The 20544-nt window shown below is 45.1% G+C and overlaps 1 protein-coding gene across 1 annotated transcript in view; it reads left to right on the top strand.

Annotated features, from left to right (window-relative positions):
* VPS53 (VPS53 subunit of GARP complex) overlaps positions 1–20544 on the top strand; it is a 66329-nt gene that overhangs the window by 39602 nt on the left and 6183 nt on the right. Inside the window, exons 14-19 of the mRNA XM_086475071.1 lie at positions 1761–2003; positions 3503–3650; positions 4597–4679; positions 8277–8355; positions 13297–13445; positions 18737–18806. Of these exons, the coding sequence (XP_086331197.1) occupies positions 1761–2003; positions 3503–3650; positions 4597–4679; positions 8277–8355; positions 13297–13445; positions 18737–18806 (772 nt within the window). The remainder of the gene's footprint in view (positions 1–1760; positions 2004–3502; positions 3651–4596; positions 4680–8276; positions 8356–13296; positions 13446–18736; positions 18807–20544) is intronic.

The raw sequence follows: 20544 nt of genomic DNA, 5'->3' as shown, positions 1-20544 counted from the left end.
CCCTGATACTGCAAGTGCATTTCTGTAGATTAGTTTGGCCTGTGGATCATCCACAGTAGGAGCTCATCCATTTTGGTGCAGCAATCAGTACGTTTGTCAGGGAGGAGACAGATCACCTTTTCTACTTGTGCGGTAGCGTGGGTTCTTCGGTAAACTGGGATCAGAGTGGTTTGTCACGAGACGAAAAGAAAGAAAGGACAGAAACTGGGGAGAAGATTTCATCGTTGGCGGGTTTATTCCCCTTTCATCGGCAGAGGTAAGTGAAAATGTGCTGACGAGTCTCGGCCGCTGTGCCGTCGGCGCTGGCAGTAACGCCGTGCCCATCCCGGGAGACCCTAATGCAGTCTCTGTGCATGAACGCTCGGGTTGTGCTGGGTGCCCCGGGAGCTAGCCTAAGATTAGGAGAATATTTTGAGTTGAAACTACTTGATGGGCTTTTAAAGATTTTTTCATTTCTATGCATAGCATTGTAACTTACTTGACATCATAGTTCTGTCAAGTAAGTCTCTTCCTGAAAAATAATGAAAATATATTAACTATAAAGTAGTGCCTTTTTTTAATTTATTTTAAATGATAGTTCACTTTCTTGCAGGAGTTCAGGTTCTTTCTCCTTCTAAGCTTTCTACTTAGGTTCCCTGGGTCATGGCACAGCACAGCCGTTACACCCCCAGCAGTGAGAGGGGTGAAGGCTGTGCCATGCGAAGGGGAGAGCTGGGGGAAGTGGAGCCAAGACTGCAGTGGAAACAGGGATGTAAAATACAGGAACTTCACAACTCCTTTTGGTCAGCGGAGTGCCACTTTGTCATCTGAAATGTCTGTGTGTTCCTCAAAAGCCAGACTTCCTTGTGGAAGGTTGTGTGTTTTTGTGTGTCTGGGGGAAGAGGTTTATTGCTGTGATTTAGTTCGTCTGGCAAAGGTTACTCCACTTTGCTGAGCTCTGGTGTCAGGAGAACTGGTCCTGGTTCCTGACACGGATGTGCTGTCTCTGGAGGAGTAGGACCAGAGGAACTCCCCAGGATGAGAAGACTACTTGGGTTCTGTATTGATGGTTCTGGCTCTCTGCCATGCTATAAAAAGCCTTTTTGTCGTGATGAAACAGTGGAGTGAAGTTTATTGTGGCCTAAAAACCGAAATATTTGAGTAAGGACCAGGTTCTAATGAATTGCTGGAGACAATAGGAGGGCTTTTTGTGCTTTTAAAAAGCGATTAAGTAGGAAGTGCACTTTGTGCTCATGCTAAATAAAACTTCTTTAAAGGCTGTATGAAGTTGTGCAAAACCAGGTGGTATCCAAATGGGACCAAGAAATGGCAAATGGCACACCATTTTGAGCCCATCCCTTTAAAAGCCATATTCCCCGAGGTGTACTCCGGAGGCCGCTGATATGGGAAGCCCGACTGTTCCTTTTGCCGGTGCCAGGAATGAAACCTGAGCATACGCTTTATGCACTTGCATCAAATGTGCTGAACCCCGTCCTGGCAGACTTGTGAGCATTTATATGTGACTGGAGAACAGATTGAAGCTGCCACTAAAGCTCTTGAGTGCAAAAGGTCGTTATTCATCGGTCCATTCCGTGTTATTGCATGAGCTTTGTGCGGAGAGGGTGGAGATAAGAAAGGACTGGAATACCCAACTGCTAAAATCTGAATGTGTTTGCTGGTGTCACAAGACAGGACATCTGGTTTTAAGCGTTATTCTCTCTCTTCCCTCCGTTTCCTCCCCCAACATACTGAAATATCTTTCTGTTGTTCCCCCGCATCAGAAATCTCAGCGAACTGATTGACAGGTTTGTGGCTGACTTCAAAGCTCAAGGTCCCCCCAAGCCCAATGTGGACGAAGGAGGAGCCGTCCTGCCCAGCTGTGCCGACCTCTTCGTGTACTACAAGAAGTGCATGGTGCAGTGCTCCCAGCTCAGCACAGGCGAGCCCATGATAGCCCTGACCACCATATTCCAGAAGTACCTTCGGGAATACGCCTGGAAAATTCTGTCTGGAAACCTGCCCAAGTGAGTGTTGCTTCCCAAATGCTGCAGCCCCGTCTGGTGAGACATTCCAGTGAGGAGCAGATGCTTTGTAAAGATAATTAATAAATACACACTTGTGAACACTTACCTTTCACTGTCAAAGACACCACGTAGCAGCAGTATGACCACATTTACTTCACGATTTTCTCCAAAGTTCAGTTTGTTGCACTGGGAAACAACAAGAGACCAAATGGACAGTCATGGCATTGTTTTTATTTTAATGGCCCCTGGAGGATAGCTTCATATTTGGCTTTGATTAGCAGTCAGATTTACAGTTTCTTGAAGTTCCCTTTGAAATGCCAGCCCAAGTCTCTTCAGAGAGATCTGGCTTTTAGAATTCCACTTACCCTGTTACTTGGCTAACAAATTCATATTGTGATTCTTAGCTGCCTTAGCTCAATGTTATACATGTAATAATTTATAGTGAAGGTGGTTTATTGTGTGATGCTAAAGTGCTTGCCTGTAACTTCCTGTGCTTTGTGACATTTTATATATGTATGAATAAAATATGTAGATGTAAATCCAGTGAAAATAAAGGAAATTATTATGCATTTACACCAATATGGATAAGTGTACAGGCTAGAGGAGCTCCTTGAGATATTGCCAACCTTAACTCCAGATGATGTTGTATGCTATTTACCATCTTCAGTTTATTTCCCTTGTAAACCTGGGAGCAGCAGAATGAATTTCTGAAAAAAAGTAAAATCTTTTTTTTTTTAAAAAAAAAATCTTTACGATGGAAGGGGAGAGGGTTACATCCAGACAAGTGGAAAGATAAATTGAATGTGCATTCTCCATCAGACCTCAGTTGCATTCTTTATACACATTTTTTTTGTGTGCTCCATTTTTTCTGTCCAAGATAAATATCACTGTCCTATTTTTTTAATGGATTTGGATTATAAAGAGTTGAGAGGTAGGGAATTTCCTGACTCTAAACTGTTCTGAGTCTTTCTTTGTTGATACACAGCCGTTAATCACTGGAAGATGGTGGAAAGAAGCCACGTCTTCTATAATTTACTGCATTGATATCATCAGTTTTTAAAACAGGTTACCAAAGTTTCAAATGCATGTTGACATCTGTTTAGAACTGAGAAGATAAATATGACAAGCTGCCTGATAGTTATTGAGATTTTTCTGTAATCTTTAATTAGATTTTGAGTAACTGGCAGTGAAGGTGAAGCTAAGCTGGGGCAAGCCGTGTTCCACTTGCATCCTCATCTACCATGTTGTGAATAAGTGAGTTGTCCTTTGCCTGAAGACTTGGTACAAAGTTCTGTTTGTCTTTCTAAAAGATATTCCTTAACAGAAATAGCAATTGTGGGTTTGATGTAGAATGACACTGACCTGTGTTGCACAGGGCATTGGACTTTGTGGTCGTAAGGGCTTTTTATGGCATTGAAATCTAGTAGTAATTTTGCAGTGTGTGTGTGCCTGTGCACCTGAAAGCCTTAAAAGTTTTGTCTTTTTTTTTTTTTCCCCAGGACAACGAGCAGCAGCGGTGGGCTCACCATCACCAGTTTGCTGAAAGAAAAGGAAGGCTCTGAAGTGGCAAAGTTTACTTTAGAAGAACTCTGCCTCATTTGCAGCATCCTAAGTACTGCAGAGTACTGCTTGGCGACCACCCAGCAGGTGAGCTTTCCTCTACAGCACCTCTGAGGTGGCACCCAGCACCAGCCCCTTTTCTGTCATGAGATGCTGTGCTGCTCCCTCTTCAGGGGTAGGCTGCTGTGGAGACGAGAAGAGTCAGAAGTACTAAAATATCTCTAGTAGTGTCTGCTCCACAAATCATCCCGTTGATTATTGAGCTTTCCATTATTAAAGCTATATTTCAAAGAAAGAAAAGTATTGATTTTGCTGTTTCTACCCAAGGAGAGTAATTTGCTTGTAATCCTGCTTTGCAGCATCGGTTTGGGATTCAGTTCTTTCATACTTGTTACATAATTTGTTTTGGATTGGGGAGTGACTTTTTTTTTTTAAGGTCCCTTCTCATGGTTTATAATCTTCCTTTTATAAAAACAAAAAAACCCCCCAGTAATTCAGAATAGGTTTGGGAAAATGCTTTCATGAAATATTGGGGCAAGGTGGAGTGAAGAGAAGAGGTATTTATGCTGATAGGCTTTGCAGCCGCAGCGCTTGTTACATTGAGGTGCTTTCAAAATGCCAGAGGTTAGTAGATGAGCTGTGATGTTTGGCTGTATCGGGGCCTCTCCACCAGTAGAACTGGCAATCCTCTGCAGTTTGGGCACAGACAGGATGTTGAAAAATATCTTTATTAGCAGGTCAGGTGCCATGGTGTTAAGCTCGTACATCAGCATGTCATACTAGAGTTACATATCTGACCTTGGAGGTTTACTGCTTTGAGGAGGCAGTGCCACCGTAAGCCATCCTGGCAGATCAGTTATGTCTAGGGTGGCCAACAAGGAGAGATTTCCAGTGTTCACTGGCTGAGTTTTGGATATAGTCTGGGCACAGATTAGATTTTAAGAAGCTGACTTTTCCAGGACAGAAGTTTTCAAGAATAATCATTTCAAGTAAGAAATCTGATCTTTCTGTTGCCTGTTTTGTTTCCTAACAGTTGGAAGAGAAACTCAAAGAAAAAGTGGATGCAAGTCTAGTGGAGAGAATCAACCTGACAGGAGAGATGGACACTTTCAGCATGTATGTTCAGCAGATGCATCCTCCCAAAGTATATCAAACGTCCTAGTTTGTCAGCCAGATGGTGCTGGAGTAATACAAGCTCAAGATCCCAGTGTCATAGGACTCGGCCAGCAGGACCCACCCAGATAGGCAGCCTAGGCATAGGCATTTCCCTGGTGAAGCAACGGTCATCCTTTGGCTAGTCCAAGAGCAGCAGTAGTACGGGCTTTAGATGTAGTTGTTCCCCGTCATCCTAGCCAGAGGAACAAGAGCACTGGAGAGGGGAAAGGAAATAGTGAGTTTCCATTTGAAACATCATTTGCATCTTGGCAGCTCTGTGAGGTGGCTGTTACATTTCAAGAAAGGAAGCTATTTCAGTACATTCCTTCCTGCTTTAACTTCCCAGTGTTAATCAGCAGCCTTGTCAGTATGATCAAACCCCATTTCAGATGACATAAAAGACTGATCCAGTCATATATTTGGGGATTATAATTGAGAGAAGATTATCATTCATGAAAATAACTTTTTCACGTAGCGGTGCTAAAAATATTCCTCTCTAACATCCTCTCCACCCTGACAAACAGATTGAATATTTTTTGAGAGAAGGAAGTCGAGGCAAAAAAATAATTGTTTTGCCTCACATCAGACAGAAGAAAACCTTGGCAAAGCTGGGAAAATAATCCCTATCACCAGCTCTCCTTCTCCCTAAAGCTAAGATTCAGCCCAAACAGCAGTAAGATTTTTTTTTTTTTTTTTTTTTTTAGAAGACTTCCTTCCTGTGATTCTTTCTCTCTTGCTCCAGTGGGCAGGATCCCACTGAATCTCCATCCAGGTTTTTCACATGATCTCAGGCTCCATTCCAGGCTGCAGAAACTCCATTCCCTTTAGATATTTCTCAGACCTTTTTAAGAGTAAACCCCTGACCGAAAGTAGCGTTGCCGTGTCCGCTAAGCCAAAGCAAGCAAGGTAGCTGGGGATTAGAAATAAAATACACCCTATGATGGGATTTTCTTGACATGGACAGGTTGAGGGTGAGTTCTGCGTTTTCTTGTGACCTGTCCGGCAGGAGCGAGCTCAGTTTCCGTGGTGGCTGCCTCACGAGGTGGTTGGTTGTAGGCGGCCAATATGATGTGTTTGGGAAATTCTTGAACTGTATAGTTCACATTTGCTGTTTTGGACAGCTTTAAGCTGACAGGCCTGATGTATCTTGTAACAAAGGCTTTTTGATTGACTTTCAGTCTGTTCCAGTATAGCGCTTTGTCCAGTCTCCTGTCAGTGTAAGTCATAGCTATAAACCTCTCTGGCGTTTGCTCATTCAACATCAAACAAGTTGTTTCTTCTGGGATTTGATGTCTCGTTAGGCACGGTCGTAAAGAAAGTGATAAAACATTGCTGGTTACACACCCTGGGAAGTGTTTCTTCCTTCGCAGAAAGGAGAGTGCAGAACCACCCCAAGTGTGTATAGAATGATCGACGTGGGGCGGGGGGCTACCCCTGGGGAGGCCACGCGTTTTCTTTAGGAAATGTGGGAAAAATAATGAGCTCTTCTTGACGCTCAAGAGAAGGGAAATTAATTATCATGTAAATCCAGAAATCCATGATTCCCACCCTCCTGCCCTATTGATCTGTTGTGAGATTATGGGCAGCGTTCAGAGACCCCTTGAGGGCCTGAAGTGTTGCGCTATGAGCTATGCCAGAGCTATACTGCTCACTTATGACCTCGGCTTCCCGATCTGTCAGCTTCTGTGCATCTGTCAGGGATTGTGTGAGGATTCATTAACTGCTGCTGAAGTACTGTTCTGTGCTGCCTGGGGCAAGGATTTGAAGTGGCTTCTAGCAGAACCAGGATCCAAGCCCTCTTGGCATGGCATGATGCTCTGTGTTTGCAACATGCTGCACCCCTCTATAGCAGGTATTTATTTTGAAGTGTGGACAAATGGGTTTCTCTCCCTGTTTGCAACCTTGTGGGTTTTAGGTGAGAGCCTGTAGTTGGTGACCCAGCTTCAGACAGACTCCTGATGTGTAGAGACTAGTGGTGAAGTTGCTTTCCTTCCACTGAGAGGGTTGTGTTTCGTTTTGGTGTTGAACCACATCTCTTCCCTACGAGTCACTGACAGCAGGCACCCTGCAAGAGTCAGCTGTGCCCAAGAGACGGTTATTTCGGTCCGGCTCCCTTGGCATGGCTTGAGCTGGTGGAATCCCCCAAGGGAGTAAATCCTGTAGTGCCCAGCAGAAGCAGAGGCACCAGCAGAAATGGTCACAGGCTTTTTTTATCCCAATGCAAGTTTCAGATGATGTAACTTGAAGCCAGTAGTCACTTTGTCTCCCATACTAATTTTTCCAACTAATTTTGGATGAGTTTGCCTTTACAAATTAATTGCTCTGAAGGAACCGTCTTTTACTTGGCATCCTGTTCAGTTCCATGTGCTAGAGCTCTAGGAAGGGGAATAGACAACCTCAGTGGGTTGTGGTGAAGAACACTCAGATCCCAGCAGCAGAATTAAGAGTGGGTGATGCTGTATCTTGATGAGGAGGTGGACACTTAAAAATATTTTGAACAGTGAACTCCAGAGTAATACCCAGAACTTCACAAAGATGATGAGGGGGAGGAAAGATGGTTTGAGGAAGCATTGGTCAGATTTCTTACAGATCTGTGATTCCCATCTGTGCTACCATCATGAGAAAGAGCAAAAGTAAAATACAGCTCTGACATATATAATCCTGAAGTTGTAAACAGGCATCTGTGGCAGATTTAAAGTTTTTAAAAACTGTGCTTACTTGGTGAAACACAGTCACTTATTACTTCTAGCAGAAGTTGTCTGTAATGCGAGTGCTGGGTTACGTGCCCTTGAGGGTGGTCTGAGTTGCTGCAGACAGTGTTTCTTGGCTGTTGTTTAGGATCGGTTGCACCTTTATGCACATTGTATGGTGGTATCAAATATGTGTCTAAGCAATATCATGCTGTTTAAAAAAAAAAAAAAAAAAGAACAAAACAACCCAAGAAAACAGGGAGGGAGGGAAATGTGTTTGACTAATGTGTCCTTTAGTCTGGTATATGTCTCTGAGAAACTCAAACAATGGATGGCAGCAATCCTAGACATAGTGTAAATAAGACATCTGCCTTGATCTTCTCAAATGGGAGACACGTTCAGAACTCGTACAGATGTACTTTTTAAAATCCTCTTTGGAAGTTTCTGTGAGTAGTAGAATATTGACTGTGAATAAGTGGAGAGATGATAAAATGTTGGTCTTATGCAGACTGGATTAAATTTGAAGCCAAATCCCAGTCTGGGCTCGGTACTCAGGGGTTTTTCCTCTTCCTGATGCAAAGGTGGGGGTTACCCTATCTGACATATTTGATCTCCAGCCCCTTCTATGTGTCAAAACAGAGGAAGGTCCTCTCTCCACTGAAGCCCTCTGTGTAGCTCCCTGATGAACAGCGTGCAGAACTTCCCGGCTTCTTTTCAGTACGAGTTTTAGCCACGTGTATGCACAGCGTAATGCTACTGTCAGCTAGTAGATGATTTTCCTCCTTTCACAGTCAAATAAGCCAGTTCTGGCACTGTCTTGCTGAGTACTGTTCTAAAACTCATGCTTTTTTTTTTTTTTTCCCTGCAGCGTGATCTCCAACAGCATCCAGCTGTTAGTGCAGGACCTGGATGCAGCCTGTGACCCTGCCCTGACGGCTATGAGCAAGGTAGGGGATGGATTTGTTTTGGGAGGAGGTAGCCTTAAGATCCATGTGGAGTTCTTGTTTGCTTTGATTGCTTGATTTCTCTATTGACGTATCCTTTTACACTCTCTTGAGTCTTAGCTGTGTATTGATTTCTTCTTGCTTCTTAGAGCAGCAATTGCTGCGGTTATAAATATATCCTTCACTCCAAAAACTCCTGTTGTTCAGCTTTCATTCTTTTGCTGCACATTAAAACGCATGGATAATGAAATACTTTCTGTAAGTATCTAAGCCTTTCTTTTTCCCCTCCTAATGGCAGTGAGAGCCTTTAAAATTGGGAAAACTTTCGTTAGTGTGAAACTGCAGGTACACCTTCTCGTTTGCGATCCTCTTTGTGTTCTTTGACAACGAGTTTTACTGTAAGCCTGCTTGTTTGTGTCTGTTAAATGGAGGTACTCGAAGGGTAATATGGAATTGAGTTTGAGCCCTATTGCTTCTGTGATCCTCTCAAGGACATATGGAGCAATTCCTAGAGAGGCCCGTGTGATTAGTGCTTAAGGATTTTGTTGCAGTTACACTGCTGGCTTTTATACGTTTGAAACACAGAGCTGTGTTTTCTTGCCAAAGTATTGTGAAAACCCAGACTGCTTGAGACAGAGGTGAAGACAACAAAAGTGGATTGAACTATTTTTTTAATTAGAAATATTAAACATAGAGCTCCGTTTTTGTAGGATCAACACACTGTCTCACTGCCATGAATTTTAATAGCTTTCTGCTTTATGATGTATTCCAGCTGTAACTAGCCCAGCCACCCCCAGCTAATATTTGAAGTGGAATGCAGCTGGTAACAGAGCTTGTACATGTTCCAAATGAAAAGAGGATTTTTTTTTTTTCCTCAGCAAAATAACACCATTAGGAAAGGCTCGGCACTTCAGGTGTTGCGTGTGTGCCATGTCAGTTCCTTAGATCTCCTGAACCTATGTAGCGTAATAGTATTTGAATCACTGAGCTCTGGCTGTTTATACCCAAGTAAACCACAACCTTGAGAAAGCAGCAGCTGGTAGGCCATTTATTTTTGTCTTTGGAACACTGGTAAAATGCAGCACATGTGATGGGACTGATAGTATATAAACAAGTTAAGTGTTATGAAATTAGCTAAATAAATACTTGTCACTTGTGCACACATTCCACTATTTGCATCAGACGGAGTTGCTTTTGTGTGAGTTTTGCTAGACCTGGGTTTGGTGCAAGAGGTTTTTTCCTTCACCCTTCTTCCTTTCCTTCAGGGCTGGCTTATTACTCTGGCCGTTGAATAAGAAAGGCATATAATTATTTAAATGGAGAGTTAGTATTTGAATGTGTAAAATTTCAGTGTTTATTACAGGAATAAAGACCATGTGCCTGATCCATTCCAATTTTCCTGTGCTGGGGAAGGCATGTCTGTCTAAAGACCCCTACTCCATTAGGGCTCTTCCTTTGTTTAGCTTCTTTTCATTTGCTTCACTCTGGTGTCCTCCAAGATTCAACGTTCCCAGTCCTTTGTTGGAGTCTGACTTTTTTTTTTTCCTTCTTGCAGAAGTGCTCAGTAACTATAGAGGTAAATTAAGAAATACTTAAACCTCTAAATCCACTTTGGCTGCCGGCCACTTTGAGAGATTTAACACAGAAAACGGCGTTGTGAATATTGCTTTCAGCTGGGAATGGTGCTCAGTTTCCCTGATTCTTTACTTTGTGTGTTCTGGAAGAAATGGTAAATGACGAGAAGGTCCCACATTACAAAATTTGTAGGTGATAATCTTTACTCAGACTTTACAGCAGGTGTAGAATGATTAGAGCCGGCTGTAGGACAGGGAGCTGGGATGTGGAGTGGGAGAGAAATTTGTCCTGTTGTCATATTCTGGATAACAAAGTACTGTGAATGTGTTGTACTGGTCTGTAGCAGGCGCTTAAATTGCCTGGTGTGCTTTATTTTTAATTGTTGGGATGAGGGAACTGCTAATCTGCATGGGATATTTTTGCCCCAATTAAGTTTATGGATTGCACTGGATAAGGCTTGATTTACTTGCTGAATTAAGCATCGATTTATATGTAAAACTGTGCTTGTAAGTGGGGCTGGGGGACATTTTAGTGACTCATGTCGATCGCTTGCTGGGTTTTTATATTTTGCTAAAACCTTTTGGCACAGCTGCAACTTCCTACTGCCTTACAACTGAGTGGACAACAGCAAGCGCTTGAACATGGAGCTTTAATCATCTCTCCAATACATACAAGGAAAACTCCAAGAGCAGAGCAATTGGAGCTGCCAGCTGCTAATTAAAAGTCAGCATTAATGCATTTTAGCCCTCAAACAAGGTGCAGCATGCAGCAGTGCAAACCAAAAGTGGTGTCAGAAAACAACAGAGGCGGTTTCAAAGGCAGCAATATCTGCTGCCTGCAGCACCCGCTGGCTTTCCTTTCCCTCCCACCTCTTCCTGCATGAGTGACACAAGGTCAAGGGAGAAGGTGCTGGCCCGGCGGTTCCGGATGCTCCCCGTGCCCAGTCCGGAGCCTGTAAGGATAAGCCGGCAGTGGGATGCTTCTGAGCACGGGGAGACTTGGAGCTGATTTATCCTCCCTTAACTCACGAAGCAGCCCCTTTTGCTAGAGACCCCTGTCAGTGCTGGACATGGAGGGAGGGTCCTGGTGGTTCCTGGTTTGACCCTCCCACCCCACTCCCCGCTCTCTGGGGACACAGGGACATGTGGGGCCATGGGTACCCACAGCCAGGCAGACCCAGGAGTGCTCTTGAGGCCCCCATTATGCCCAGAAGGTCATGCAGCTCTTTTTATGTGCCAAACCGCGCCGGTTTTGCTCAGGGTTTCTCTCTTCTCCTCCCCTTTTTAAGAAAGCACCCTAAAATCTTGACAGTCCTGTGCTTTTATTGTGAAGACCAGCTCTGAAGGTAGCAGCAGGTCTTCAACCCAGGTCCCGCCCTCGCAGGTGGCCGTGTTGCCCCGTGTCCTTGCGGCTGCAGGTGCCTGTCGGCCGCTGCCGGGACGCCCCGTGCGCTGGGCTTCTCGCTTTGGCCGGCGAGTGTGAGGCCTCGCTGCTCCTGTGCTTTGGGCTCATTTTCAGCTTGTGTATGTAAACTATGTGGATATCCCAAGAAAAACATAGGATGAGGGAAGAAGAAGAATAAATTTAAAATGTCAGGAACAAAGCTTTACCAGAAGAGTTGGGCTCATATTTCTTTTGATGACTTTTCAGTATGTGTACTATGTTTTTCATTGCAGCTACTGGGTTGGGGTTTTTTTTGGGTGAAACACCCACATACACACACACAAAAGGCTATTTTTACTGTTCGTGCTTTAAAGGTTTGGTTGTAAAGTATTGCTTTTGGAATGTAGACCAACAAAATGAAAAAGCTACTGTTTTATTGTTGTTGCAATAATTCAGCTCAGCAGTCCCTTCCCACTTTCTGGCCGTTCCCACCGTATGGGGATGGTCTGTTGGTTGAGGACCGCTGTCTGTCAAGAAGGGCTGCTACTGGGAACGTGCAAGTCCATCAGGGAGACAGGCACAAAGTATTTTCTTTGGATGTGACAAGTACCCTGAGGAGTAGAAAAGCAGTTTTCTCTTGAGCAATCTTCCAATGGAAGTAAGACAGAATGAAAACCTGTGGAGCAGGTGATGAGGGAGATATCCCTTCTAGCTACCCGGGTGATGTGAGGTGAGCAGGCTGGGGTTTTGTTTGGTGGGTTTAAATGAAGACAGCTGTGGTAGGACATGTGTAGACTCTCTCAGACACTGTGGTTTTGCAAAGAATTTAACTTCTCTTGCCCATTAAGTCACTTAGGCTGCATGTTGTTCGGATGGAATTGGATCAGCTGGATTGCAGTGAACAAAATAGCCATAATTAAATTAAAACCAGGAATAAAAAACTTTAGGTACAAAATCCAGGACTTGAGAAAACAAGTTTGAGGACAAACACACCCCTAAAAGAAAAAGCTTGTCTTCCATGTGTGCCCGGTTTTCTACCCTGATTCCATATCTGTTTTCCTCCTGTTTCATCTCCAGCATGAGGAACAGCATCTCCAGACAGTCAGTTGGAGCACACTGCAGAGTGCATAGTCTCTGAACAGTAGCACAGCTAAGAGCCCTTTTCTGGATGCTCGTGTTGCCCAGTGAGACTTTGTTGTGTACACGGATGCTTGGCCAAGCCTTGCCCCGTTACCCTTTTTTTTTTTTTTTTTCACATGACTTACACTGTGTGTTCCCTGTGTACGGCACGTGTGGCTCAGAGCAAGTCAAGGGGGTCGCGCGTCTGGCTCACAGGGGCTATTCTGTTGCGTTTCTGCTGACGGTAAATGAAAACAAAATGGGTGTTTGAGTAACTCTTCTTGGTTTGTGTGTTTTTACATTTGGGATGAGCTGAAGTTGGCATCCTGGCTTGTACACCAGAAGTGTTTTCAGTGTAAGCTACGCTGGTGTAGAGTGCTTTGGACTTTAAGACTATTTCTACCTCTTCCATCTATCTGTCATCAGTCTCACCAGTATTAAAGTCTTGGCTGCCATACAGGAATCCAGACTTTGCAAGCTTGCAGATATTTTCTCAAATGCCTGTAATCAGGATTTATATGGGCACTTCATCCCAGCAAACTGGAAACTGTTAAATATGAAGGCAGTCTGGCGTGCTCCAAAAGCTTTTTTAATCTTAGTGGTCCCCGTTTTTGTAGGTTACCAGTCACAATCCTTCTCTGCTCTGGTGCAAAAAGGGCTGTTACAGGTTTTCTGTGTATCTTGTTGTGGAAGGGTTTTGCTCAATCAGTATATGAGGGAGAGCTTGACCTTGGTGGAGAACTGCAGAGGCAGGCTCTTGATTCCTTAGAGATGTTTTGGCAGGAAGTTTGTATGGTTTTCCTTACCTATTGCTTGAATCTTAATGAATTAAACAGTCGTTTTGGTTGTTTTTTCCCCTTTGTGCAGATGCAGTGGCAGAATGTGGAACATGTTGGTGACCAGAGTCCTTATGTCACCTCAGTGATTCTCCACATTAAACAGAACGTCCCCATCATCCGCGACAATCTGGCCTCCACGAGGAAGTATTTCACTCAGTTCTGTATCAAATTTGCAAAGTAAGTTACCAACACGGTGCAGAGTTTGTTGAAGTCTCTGGTTCTCACCAGTCTGTTTGTACATGGTGATCTATTTGCTTTCTAGCGTGCAGCATCAGTGGCTCTTAGTGCCGGGGTGAAGATCCTCTCTGTCCAAGGAGACCACGGAGGGAGGTGGGGTAGGGCAGCAAACACCAAGCAGCTGCTGGCAAGGTTAAAATATATTTCAATTTCTTGTCTAAAGTTTCCGACTGAGGCAGATTTTTTCAGATACTTGTATTGATTGGTTCCTCCGTACGTGCCTAAACCATCCTGTGTGGTGATCGCTGTCTACTGTTTGCCAAGTACAGAAAGTTTGGGGCTGGACGTCTTTAAAAGGCTTTGAATGTCTGAATGTAGACACGACTCTTGCTGTGGGAACCTACTTTCCTTCCAGGGATAAGAGGCTGTGGTGCTTCCAGGTACTGAGAAATCTGGAGCATCCTTTGCCTGATAATAACTTTTATAATAGCTATAGCACTGTAAGGAGGGTGTATGTGGTGAGTACATTCTACCTTCACAGTCTAAAAGCTGCTTTTCTGTGCAAAAATGGTTCAGTAAGGAGGGGAAATGTACATTCAGATTTTGGGGAATATTACAAGTGTCTTCCTGGCAAGTTACTTAAAGTTGAGCAGCATGAAAGAACTGGAAGATGAGACAGAAGTGCCCCTTGCCTCTGGATTCAGGGTGCAGCTCTCCAACATCTCTTTGACATCCAAACTTCGAAGCTGTGTGTCTTAAACAAAAATTCAGTTCTTTCGCAAGATACTTTGAACTCTTCCCTGCTTGCCTGTGGCCAGCTGAGCTTTGCATGCCAGTGCCCCAAGAAAAACCCTCAGGAGGACTCTGCCAATTGTAGCTGCTGCTTTTGGTGTTGCATGTGACTACGCTGGTAGACTTGAGAGCAGTACCATGTGTATCGTGTGTCACTCCAAAATACCTTAACGTTTCATTCATCTGTAATAAGCTAATCATCCTGAAATAAACTGTATGGCCTGGCAGTTACTGTGTGGGTTTGAGACTGCAGCTTCAGCTCCTGCTTCAGCAGGGAAAGATGCAGCAGGCTCTCTGGAGCACTGTTAGCTTTTGCAGCAGGGAGGCTGGCCTGAGAGTTTCATTCCCCCTTTCTGTCTCAGGGAACTCATTAGTTTGCATTAAGGAGCAGTTACCGATAAATCATATTATGACGTTGCCTGTAATCACTGTTTGAAATGGTGTCTCAGTGAAAATTTATTGCACTTAAGCTTTCTATGTAGTTACGCTTGAATTTTATATCACTATCGTGGTGATAAATAAAAAGCCCCATTTACTCAGCTGTTCGCAGCACAGTCTTAATACCTCAGCTTAGTTGCCTCCCTTTTAACTTTACTGCTAAGCACATACCAAGCAAATTCCAGATAAAATACCCAGCTCTCACATTTGAGAAATGTTCACATCTAAGCTGAGTGCCTTCATCACAGCTTGCTCCATAGAAGAGCACAGAAACCTGCAAAACTACCGCTCCACTTCAAAACCTTTTTTAAGACAACTACAGCTCTGATCTACAGCACGTTAAAGTGACGCAGTCCTGAATTCACTGCGACATGGAATCAGGTGTAGAAGTGAAAATTTGGTTCCTGAAGATTGTGTTTTTGCTGGATCGTATTTGAGTCCTTCTGTACAGTTTGGTTTTAAGGAGAACTAACCCAGTGGTAAGGGTACACTGATCTGCTTAAAATCCTTATGACATTTTAATGCGTATAAAGACTTGTATTTTTGAAGCTCTGAATTCTTATGGAATGTGCTGGCCTGCCCAGTATAAATACCTGGCCTTTTGTGTGCTCCCCAACACTGAAAATCCTTTTAACAGGCATTGTGCTTCCCCGTGTGCTAATGCCTGTTTCTTTTTGAACTGCCAGCCACTTCTCAGCTCTAATGGATTGTATAAAGCGCTAGTGTTGAGTTACAGGACCACAGGGGAGAAGGCATCTAAAGTCACTACATTTAAAACTGCGGGATCTGAGCCAAGTCTGGAAGAAGAAAAATGGCCATCAGAAATTGCATCAATCCTCTAACCTAGTTTGTCATTTTTGCTTTGTTTTGACCGATATGCAACCCTCACTGCCTTGAAATAGTGAGAAGCAGCTGGCTTTCCAGGAGGCACTCGCCGGCCGGGTGAGGGGCTCTGTTCTCACTGCACCTCGGTCCTTATCCTTTGAAATCAAAAACCGCAGCGGCGAAGCTGTGGCTGCTATGCCGGGATGTGTTTGGGAAGTCTGTGACCCATCCTCAATGAGGAAGAGATTAGAACCGAGAGACAGGAAAAACAAACAACTCTTCCCTCTCGCCAGAAAAGCGGCTTGTCCATCGTGAACAGCCAAGCGTGGTGCGTAACTGCAGCAGGCGTCCTCCCAGTCGCTCTGGCCTTTGCATCGTGCTTTCGGTGAGAGGAGTTAGGTGGAAGAAGATCATGACGAGGAGGCTCCTGGAGGTTTCGAAGCAACGAGCTGAGCTAAGCCTGGGCGAGCCTGCAAGGGCTGGTCCCTGCCTCGGAGGGTGGCGTGAAGCAAAACCCTTCTCAGCTGCAGTGACTCAGTGACACCAGGATGCTTCGAGTGATGTCCTGCAGTAGCTCCTGTTGGACAGACGGACTGTGGTTGCATCTCTGTCTGCCTTGCTTAGCAAGGCATTGTGTTTGATGCATCATCAGTGCAGGGGATTAGGAAAACACAGGCTTTGGCAGAGCCGCTCCCGTTGGATGGGAGCCTCTCAGATGCTGTGGTTTCTGTGCTTTAGGTTCCTAATCTGTCTTGCACTGCTTTATTATTACACTGGGGACTTGTCTGCTTCTACGGAGGGTTTGCTGGATTCAGTTTTATAGCCGAAACTGTAAATGAATTCTGGCATCCAATCTAGCTCCGTGGATGTGCAGGGAGTAAAGGCATTTGGAGTTAAAAACCTTGTGCAGAGCATTACCATTGAATACGCACGTATTATTCGCATCAGGATTGCCTGCTGTATGCTAAGAGAGCCAAGCGTTGAGTCCAGCTTAGGCAAGAGACTCAAGTGAATTTTTCAGTTAAGTGCAACTGCTCTTGATGGTCTCTGCTAGTCAAAAAAAAAAAAAAAAAGAAGAAGAAAATACCAGAGCAGCCCTTGGATCTTATGGTTTGTCTTATCTGTCCTGCTGGAGTTGAGAAGCTGTTTCCCATAAGGCAGCGTGAAATAACAGGCATGTGGGGATGGAAGGTCCCTTTACCCTTCTGCATTGATTGTGGGTGGCCATCCTAAGGGGCCTGGGAATTGTTTTGTGCAAGACAGAATGCTGTCTATGGGAGACCGTGTGGTTACATGGAAAAGAAGGCTAAAAAGAAGAGGGGAGGGGGTCCCTTGGCTGCTGGTCTGCCACCCTGCAGAAAGAAAGGCTCGCCCTGTTTCTCATACAAAACGTGAGCAGTAGCTCCACGCGTGACCTTACAGAGGGAGGAAGAGTTGGACCTACGTGCAGGATCAAAGGTACAATTAATGCCTTGCGCTCTTCTGCTTGTAGCAAGCTGCTGCATCTGGAGCTGCTACCGATTGATTGTTTTATAGGATCACCTGAGCTACAGCTGTGCTTGGCGCTCTGTAATTGCCCTCTGGGAATTAGTTATACACCTGAAAAATGGACTTCTAAACCAGATAAGTTAAATCTCTGCCGTAATACTTTTGTGCAAGAGGAGACAGGGCTTGTTTTCCTCCTATTTGTATTTTGTTGCCAAGGTTGTTTCTCTGGTGGCCAAATCCAAAGCTGTTTGGGGCAGCCCGGTAGCTGGTTCTCAATACTAGTTTGAAATTGTTCTCCTTGACGCCTCTCCAGGAAAAGATGATTCATTGAGAGAGGTCGTGGCTGTGTCTGAGGGAAGGGGAAGGGAAGGAGCCTTCGCTGGGAAGGACTCTTCCTTGAACCATTTCTTTCAGTTTGCTCAGCAGCTTGGCATGCTCTGTGCCTGAGTTACGCTTTTGTCATTCTTCCATGAGAAAGGTCGAAAAATAAATGTCCTGGCTTGGAAAACAGGTGGCAGGACAAACAAGATGCTGTACATGCTCCTTGCTTCGTGGGAAGGAAACAAATAGCTTGACAGATGCAAGGGGGAAACCATGCTGGATTTAGATAATCACTATAAATGGCACCTCATTCAAAAGGACAGAAAACAAACCGACTCCTGTGAACTTAGGACAGAGCCATTAAAATCTAAGACCTATCACCAGGTCATGGACAAGGTCCTGGAAACGTGAGCCTTGTAGGCATTCAGCCAAAGAAGGCGGTGTGAAAGAGTACATTAAAAAACAAGGCAGCAAAAGGGAGACAAGAGTGTGAGTGCTGTGGTCCTGACAGATGGAATTAGTGTTGCTCACGCTCCTCGCCTCATGTTCTGCTCCTGAGTTTTCTTGGTGCTGCAGCTCAGTGGGGTAGATGGGGCAGGAGCTTGTCTTGCAGGTGCTCAGCCAGTCCTTCTGCTGGGAGGGAGCATCTGCTTCTCCACTGAAGAATGAAACTACCACAAAGCCTAAAACCAAGAAGCAAAAAGCTAAGACCAAAGTTGACGCTCTGGAGTACGTTGTCCAAGGTGGCGAATATTGGGCTTCCATCCTTGGCAAATTCTCCCGAGTTGAGTGTACGTAACTTGGTCGCTTTTCTGAGTCTGAAGTCCACATCAGTAAAATAGAGTAATGGTGTTTTCCTTTTCACAAAACTTTTTCTTGTCTTGATTGTGTTGGCCAGAAGCTTTCTGGAGGAATGCCTTCCTGTGTGAACGTCCAGGGCCCAGCAGACCTCCAGCCTTGGCTGAACCTCAAGTTCAGCGTGTAACGTGCGTGTTATGGAATTACTTGTATGCAGTAAAATGTAGGCTCTGGATATAACCAGGATACTTCCACTCCATGAATAGCTGTGCTAATCCTGGCGTGTTGCTGTTTTTATTATGTACAATAGTTTGTTTGCTTGGTTTTGACCTTGTACTGTAATACTTCATATATGGTTTATAGCAATTTATTTACCTAGAGTATGTCTGCAACTCCTCAATTTATTTTGAGATCAGTATGGATTAAAGCAAAAAAAAGAATTGTATCCAGGGTTTGGGGTTTTTTTATTTAATATACTTCATGTGTGTGGAATCAGCTCGAGAACCAGGCACTTAGTGTTTTTGTGGAAAGCCATCCCAGTTTGTTTTTGCATGTGTTGTTACCACAAAAGACTGCATGACTCCAAATACTCACGTGTAATTGTGTCATTTTGTATCTCTTCTCTGCAGCTCCTTCATTCCCAAGTTCATTAACCATCTCTTCAAGTGTAAACCTATTAGCATGGTGGGCGCAGAACAGGTAAGAACAAGCACTTGCATTGGCTGTCGTATTTCATGACTTTTGGGTTCAAGAAGTCAGGGCAGTTTTTTGGTAAAAAGGGGCAGAGAGCTGAGTTATGTGTCCTGAACTCTGGTGCAGGTAAGGCAAGAGAGACTCACTCTGATACAGGGCAGAGTTGGAAGCAGGTTGTAGGGATCCTGCCACAGTTGAACCCGTCCTGGGAGAGGGGTCCCACGCACCTTCCCGAGCAGAGGAGCTCTCACTTTGCCAGTCAAAGTAACAATAGCACAGGAACAACAGACACTTACGCACCCATCTAAGGTGAGACGATGAGATTGTCTTCAGTGTGCTCACGAAAAGGAGAAGAAAGTTGCTCATGGCAGAAACTATTGCAAGAAGCTCCTATGTCCTTCTTGAAAAGACCATTCTATCCCGTCCTTTCTCAGTTCTCCCTCTGCTGCTGCTGTGCCTTCTCCCAGAGTTAAACTCAAGCCTGTTACTTCTCTGCTCAGAAGAGCTGGGGCATGGTCAACCCGTGGTTGCTGGATGAGATGTGCTTCCCCTTTCCTCCCTTTCAGGAAGCGCCAGGGTGGAGGGTGGGCAGTGATGAGGGTGTGTGCGGTAATGGCTTTAATCCTTTATTCGTGCGTATGTCTGCTCCTTAAAAGGAATTGATGTAGGAAGCTTTATTGGAGGGGGAGTGAGACCACAGGAAAGCTTTACCAAAGAAACCAGCAACCCAAACCCCCAGGTGTCCAGGAAGTTTCTCCACTCATGTAATTTAAAGGCTAAGACTTTTTTTAAAGTGTTCAAGATGTAACACACACACAGAGAACGCTTGGACTCACGTGACTGTGTGTCTGCCAAGAGCAGGTTGGTTCCTACACGTTCCCAGTGACGGCGGTGCTCGGCACCACGTGCCCGCGGCGGTGGCATGCCAGCTCTCAAGCAGAGCAATGCCGGATCCTCCCAGGGACGGCGCTCCCAGGTACTGGCTCCTTCCTCTCCGTGGAAGTGAAGCCATGGGAGCCTGCGGGCTTTTGCTAGAGCCTGCGTCCTGGCTGAGTTCCAGAGAGTGCAAATAGATTCTTGCCGCCTCCGGTTTGCCCGCTGGTTGTGGATGGCTGCTGCCTTCCTCTCCTCAGAGCCGTGCGGGAAGGATGGTGGTGTGGAGGCGTAGTGCGGTGTTTTCTCTGTTCTGTCCCAAAAAATTGCTAAACGGGCCCCAAGTTTGGTGGGTGTTTTTAACCTTGCTAGGTGAGAGATGCTGCTGGGCCATAAGACAGGACAGTTTCTTTCCTGCATAAATGCTTTCCAGGCCTCGCTGCCTCAGGTGTTGCAAACACACGTCAAAACACTGCTGCATGGTGGGGCAGAGCCACACAGTAACCCAGGGAAGTGACGACCCAGCACCTGGAGCTCAGGATTCCCCAGCTTTCTCCCAGGAACCTGCCTCCCTGCTGTGCTTTGAGAGCTGTAGATCCCGCCAGACAGGGAGACAAAATCTCAGGGAAGGAGTGATGTTGAATTACTGCCGCTTGACTTAACGTAAGCATTTCTGTTGAAGTGCTGCCCCGTGACAGGAACCCTGTCCCCAGGTTGCACGTGGGTGGGCAGCGCGAGGTATTTATTGCCTTGAGACCACGGGTGCAGCTGCAGGGCTGTGGCCCTCGATCTCCCACCCCTGCCTGTGGGCTGGGACCCTGCTGCTCTGCGAGAGTGAGGTTTGGATGAGGCAGGCTTTTAGCTGGCCCCT

The sequence above is a fragment of the Leptosomus discolor genome, chromosome 18 (genome assembly GCF_034619465.1).
Source record: "Leptosomus discolor isolate bLepDis1 chromosome 18, bLepDis1.hap2, whole genome shotgun sequence".
Classification (NCBI taxonomy): Eukaryota; Metazoa; Chordata; class Aves; order Leptosomiformes; family Leptosomidae; genus Leptosomus; species Leptosomus discolor.
This window is presented reverse-complemented; position numbering and strand designations above follow the sequence as displayed.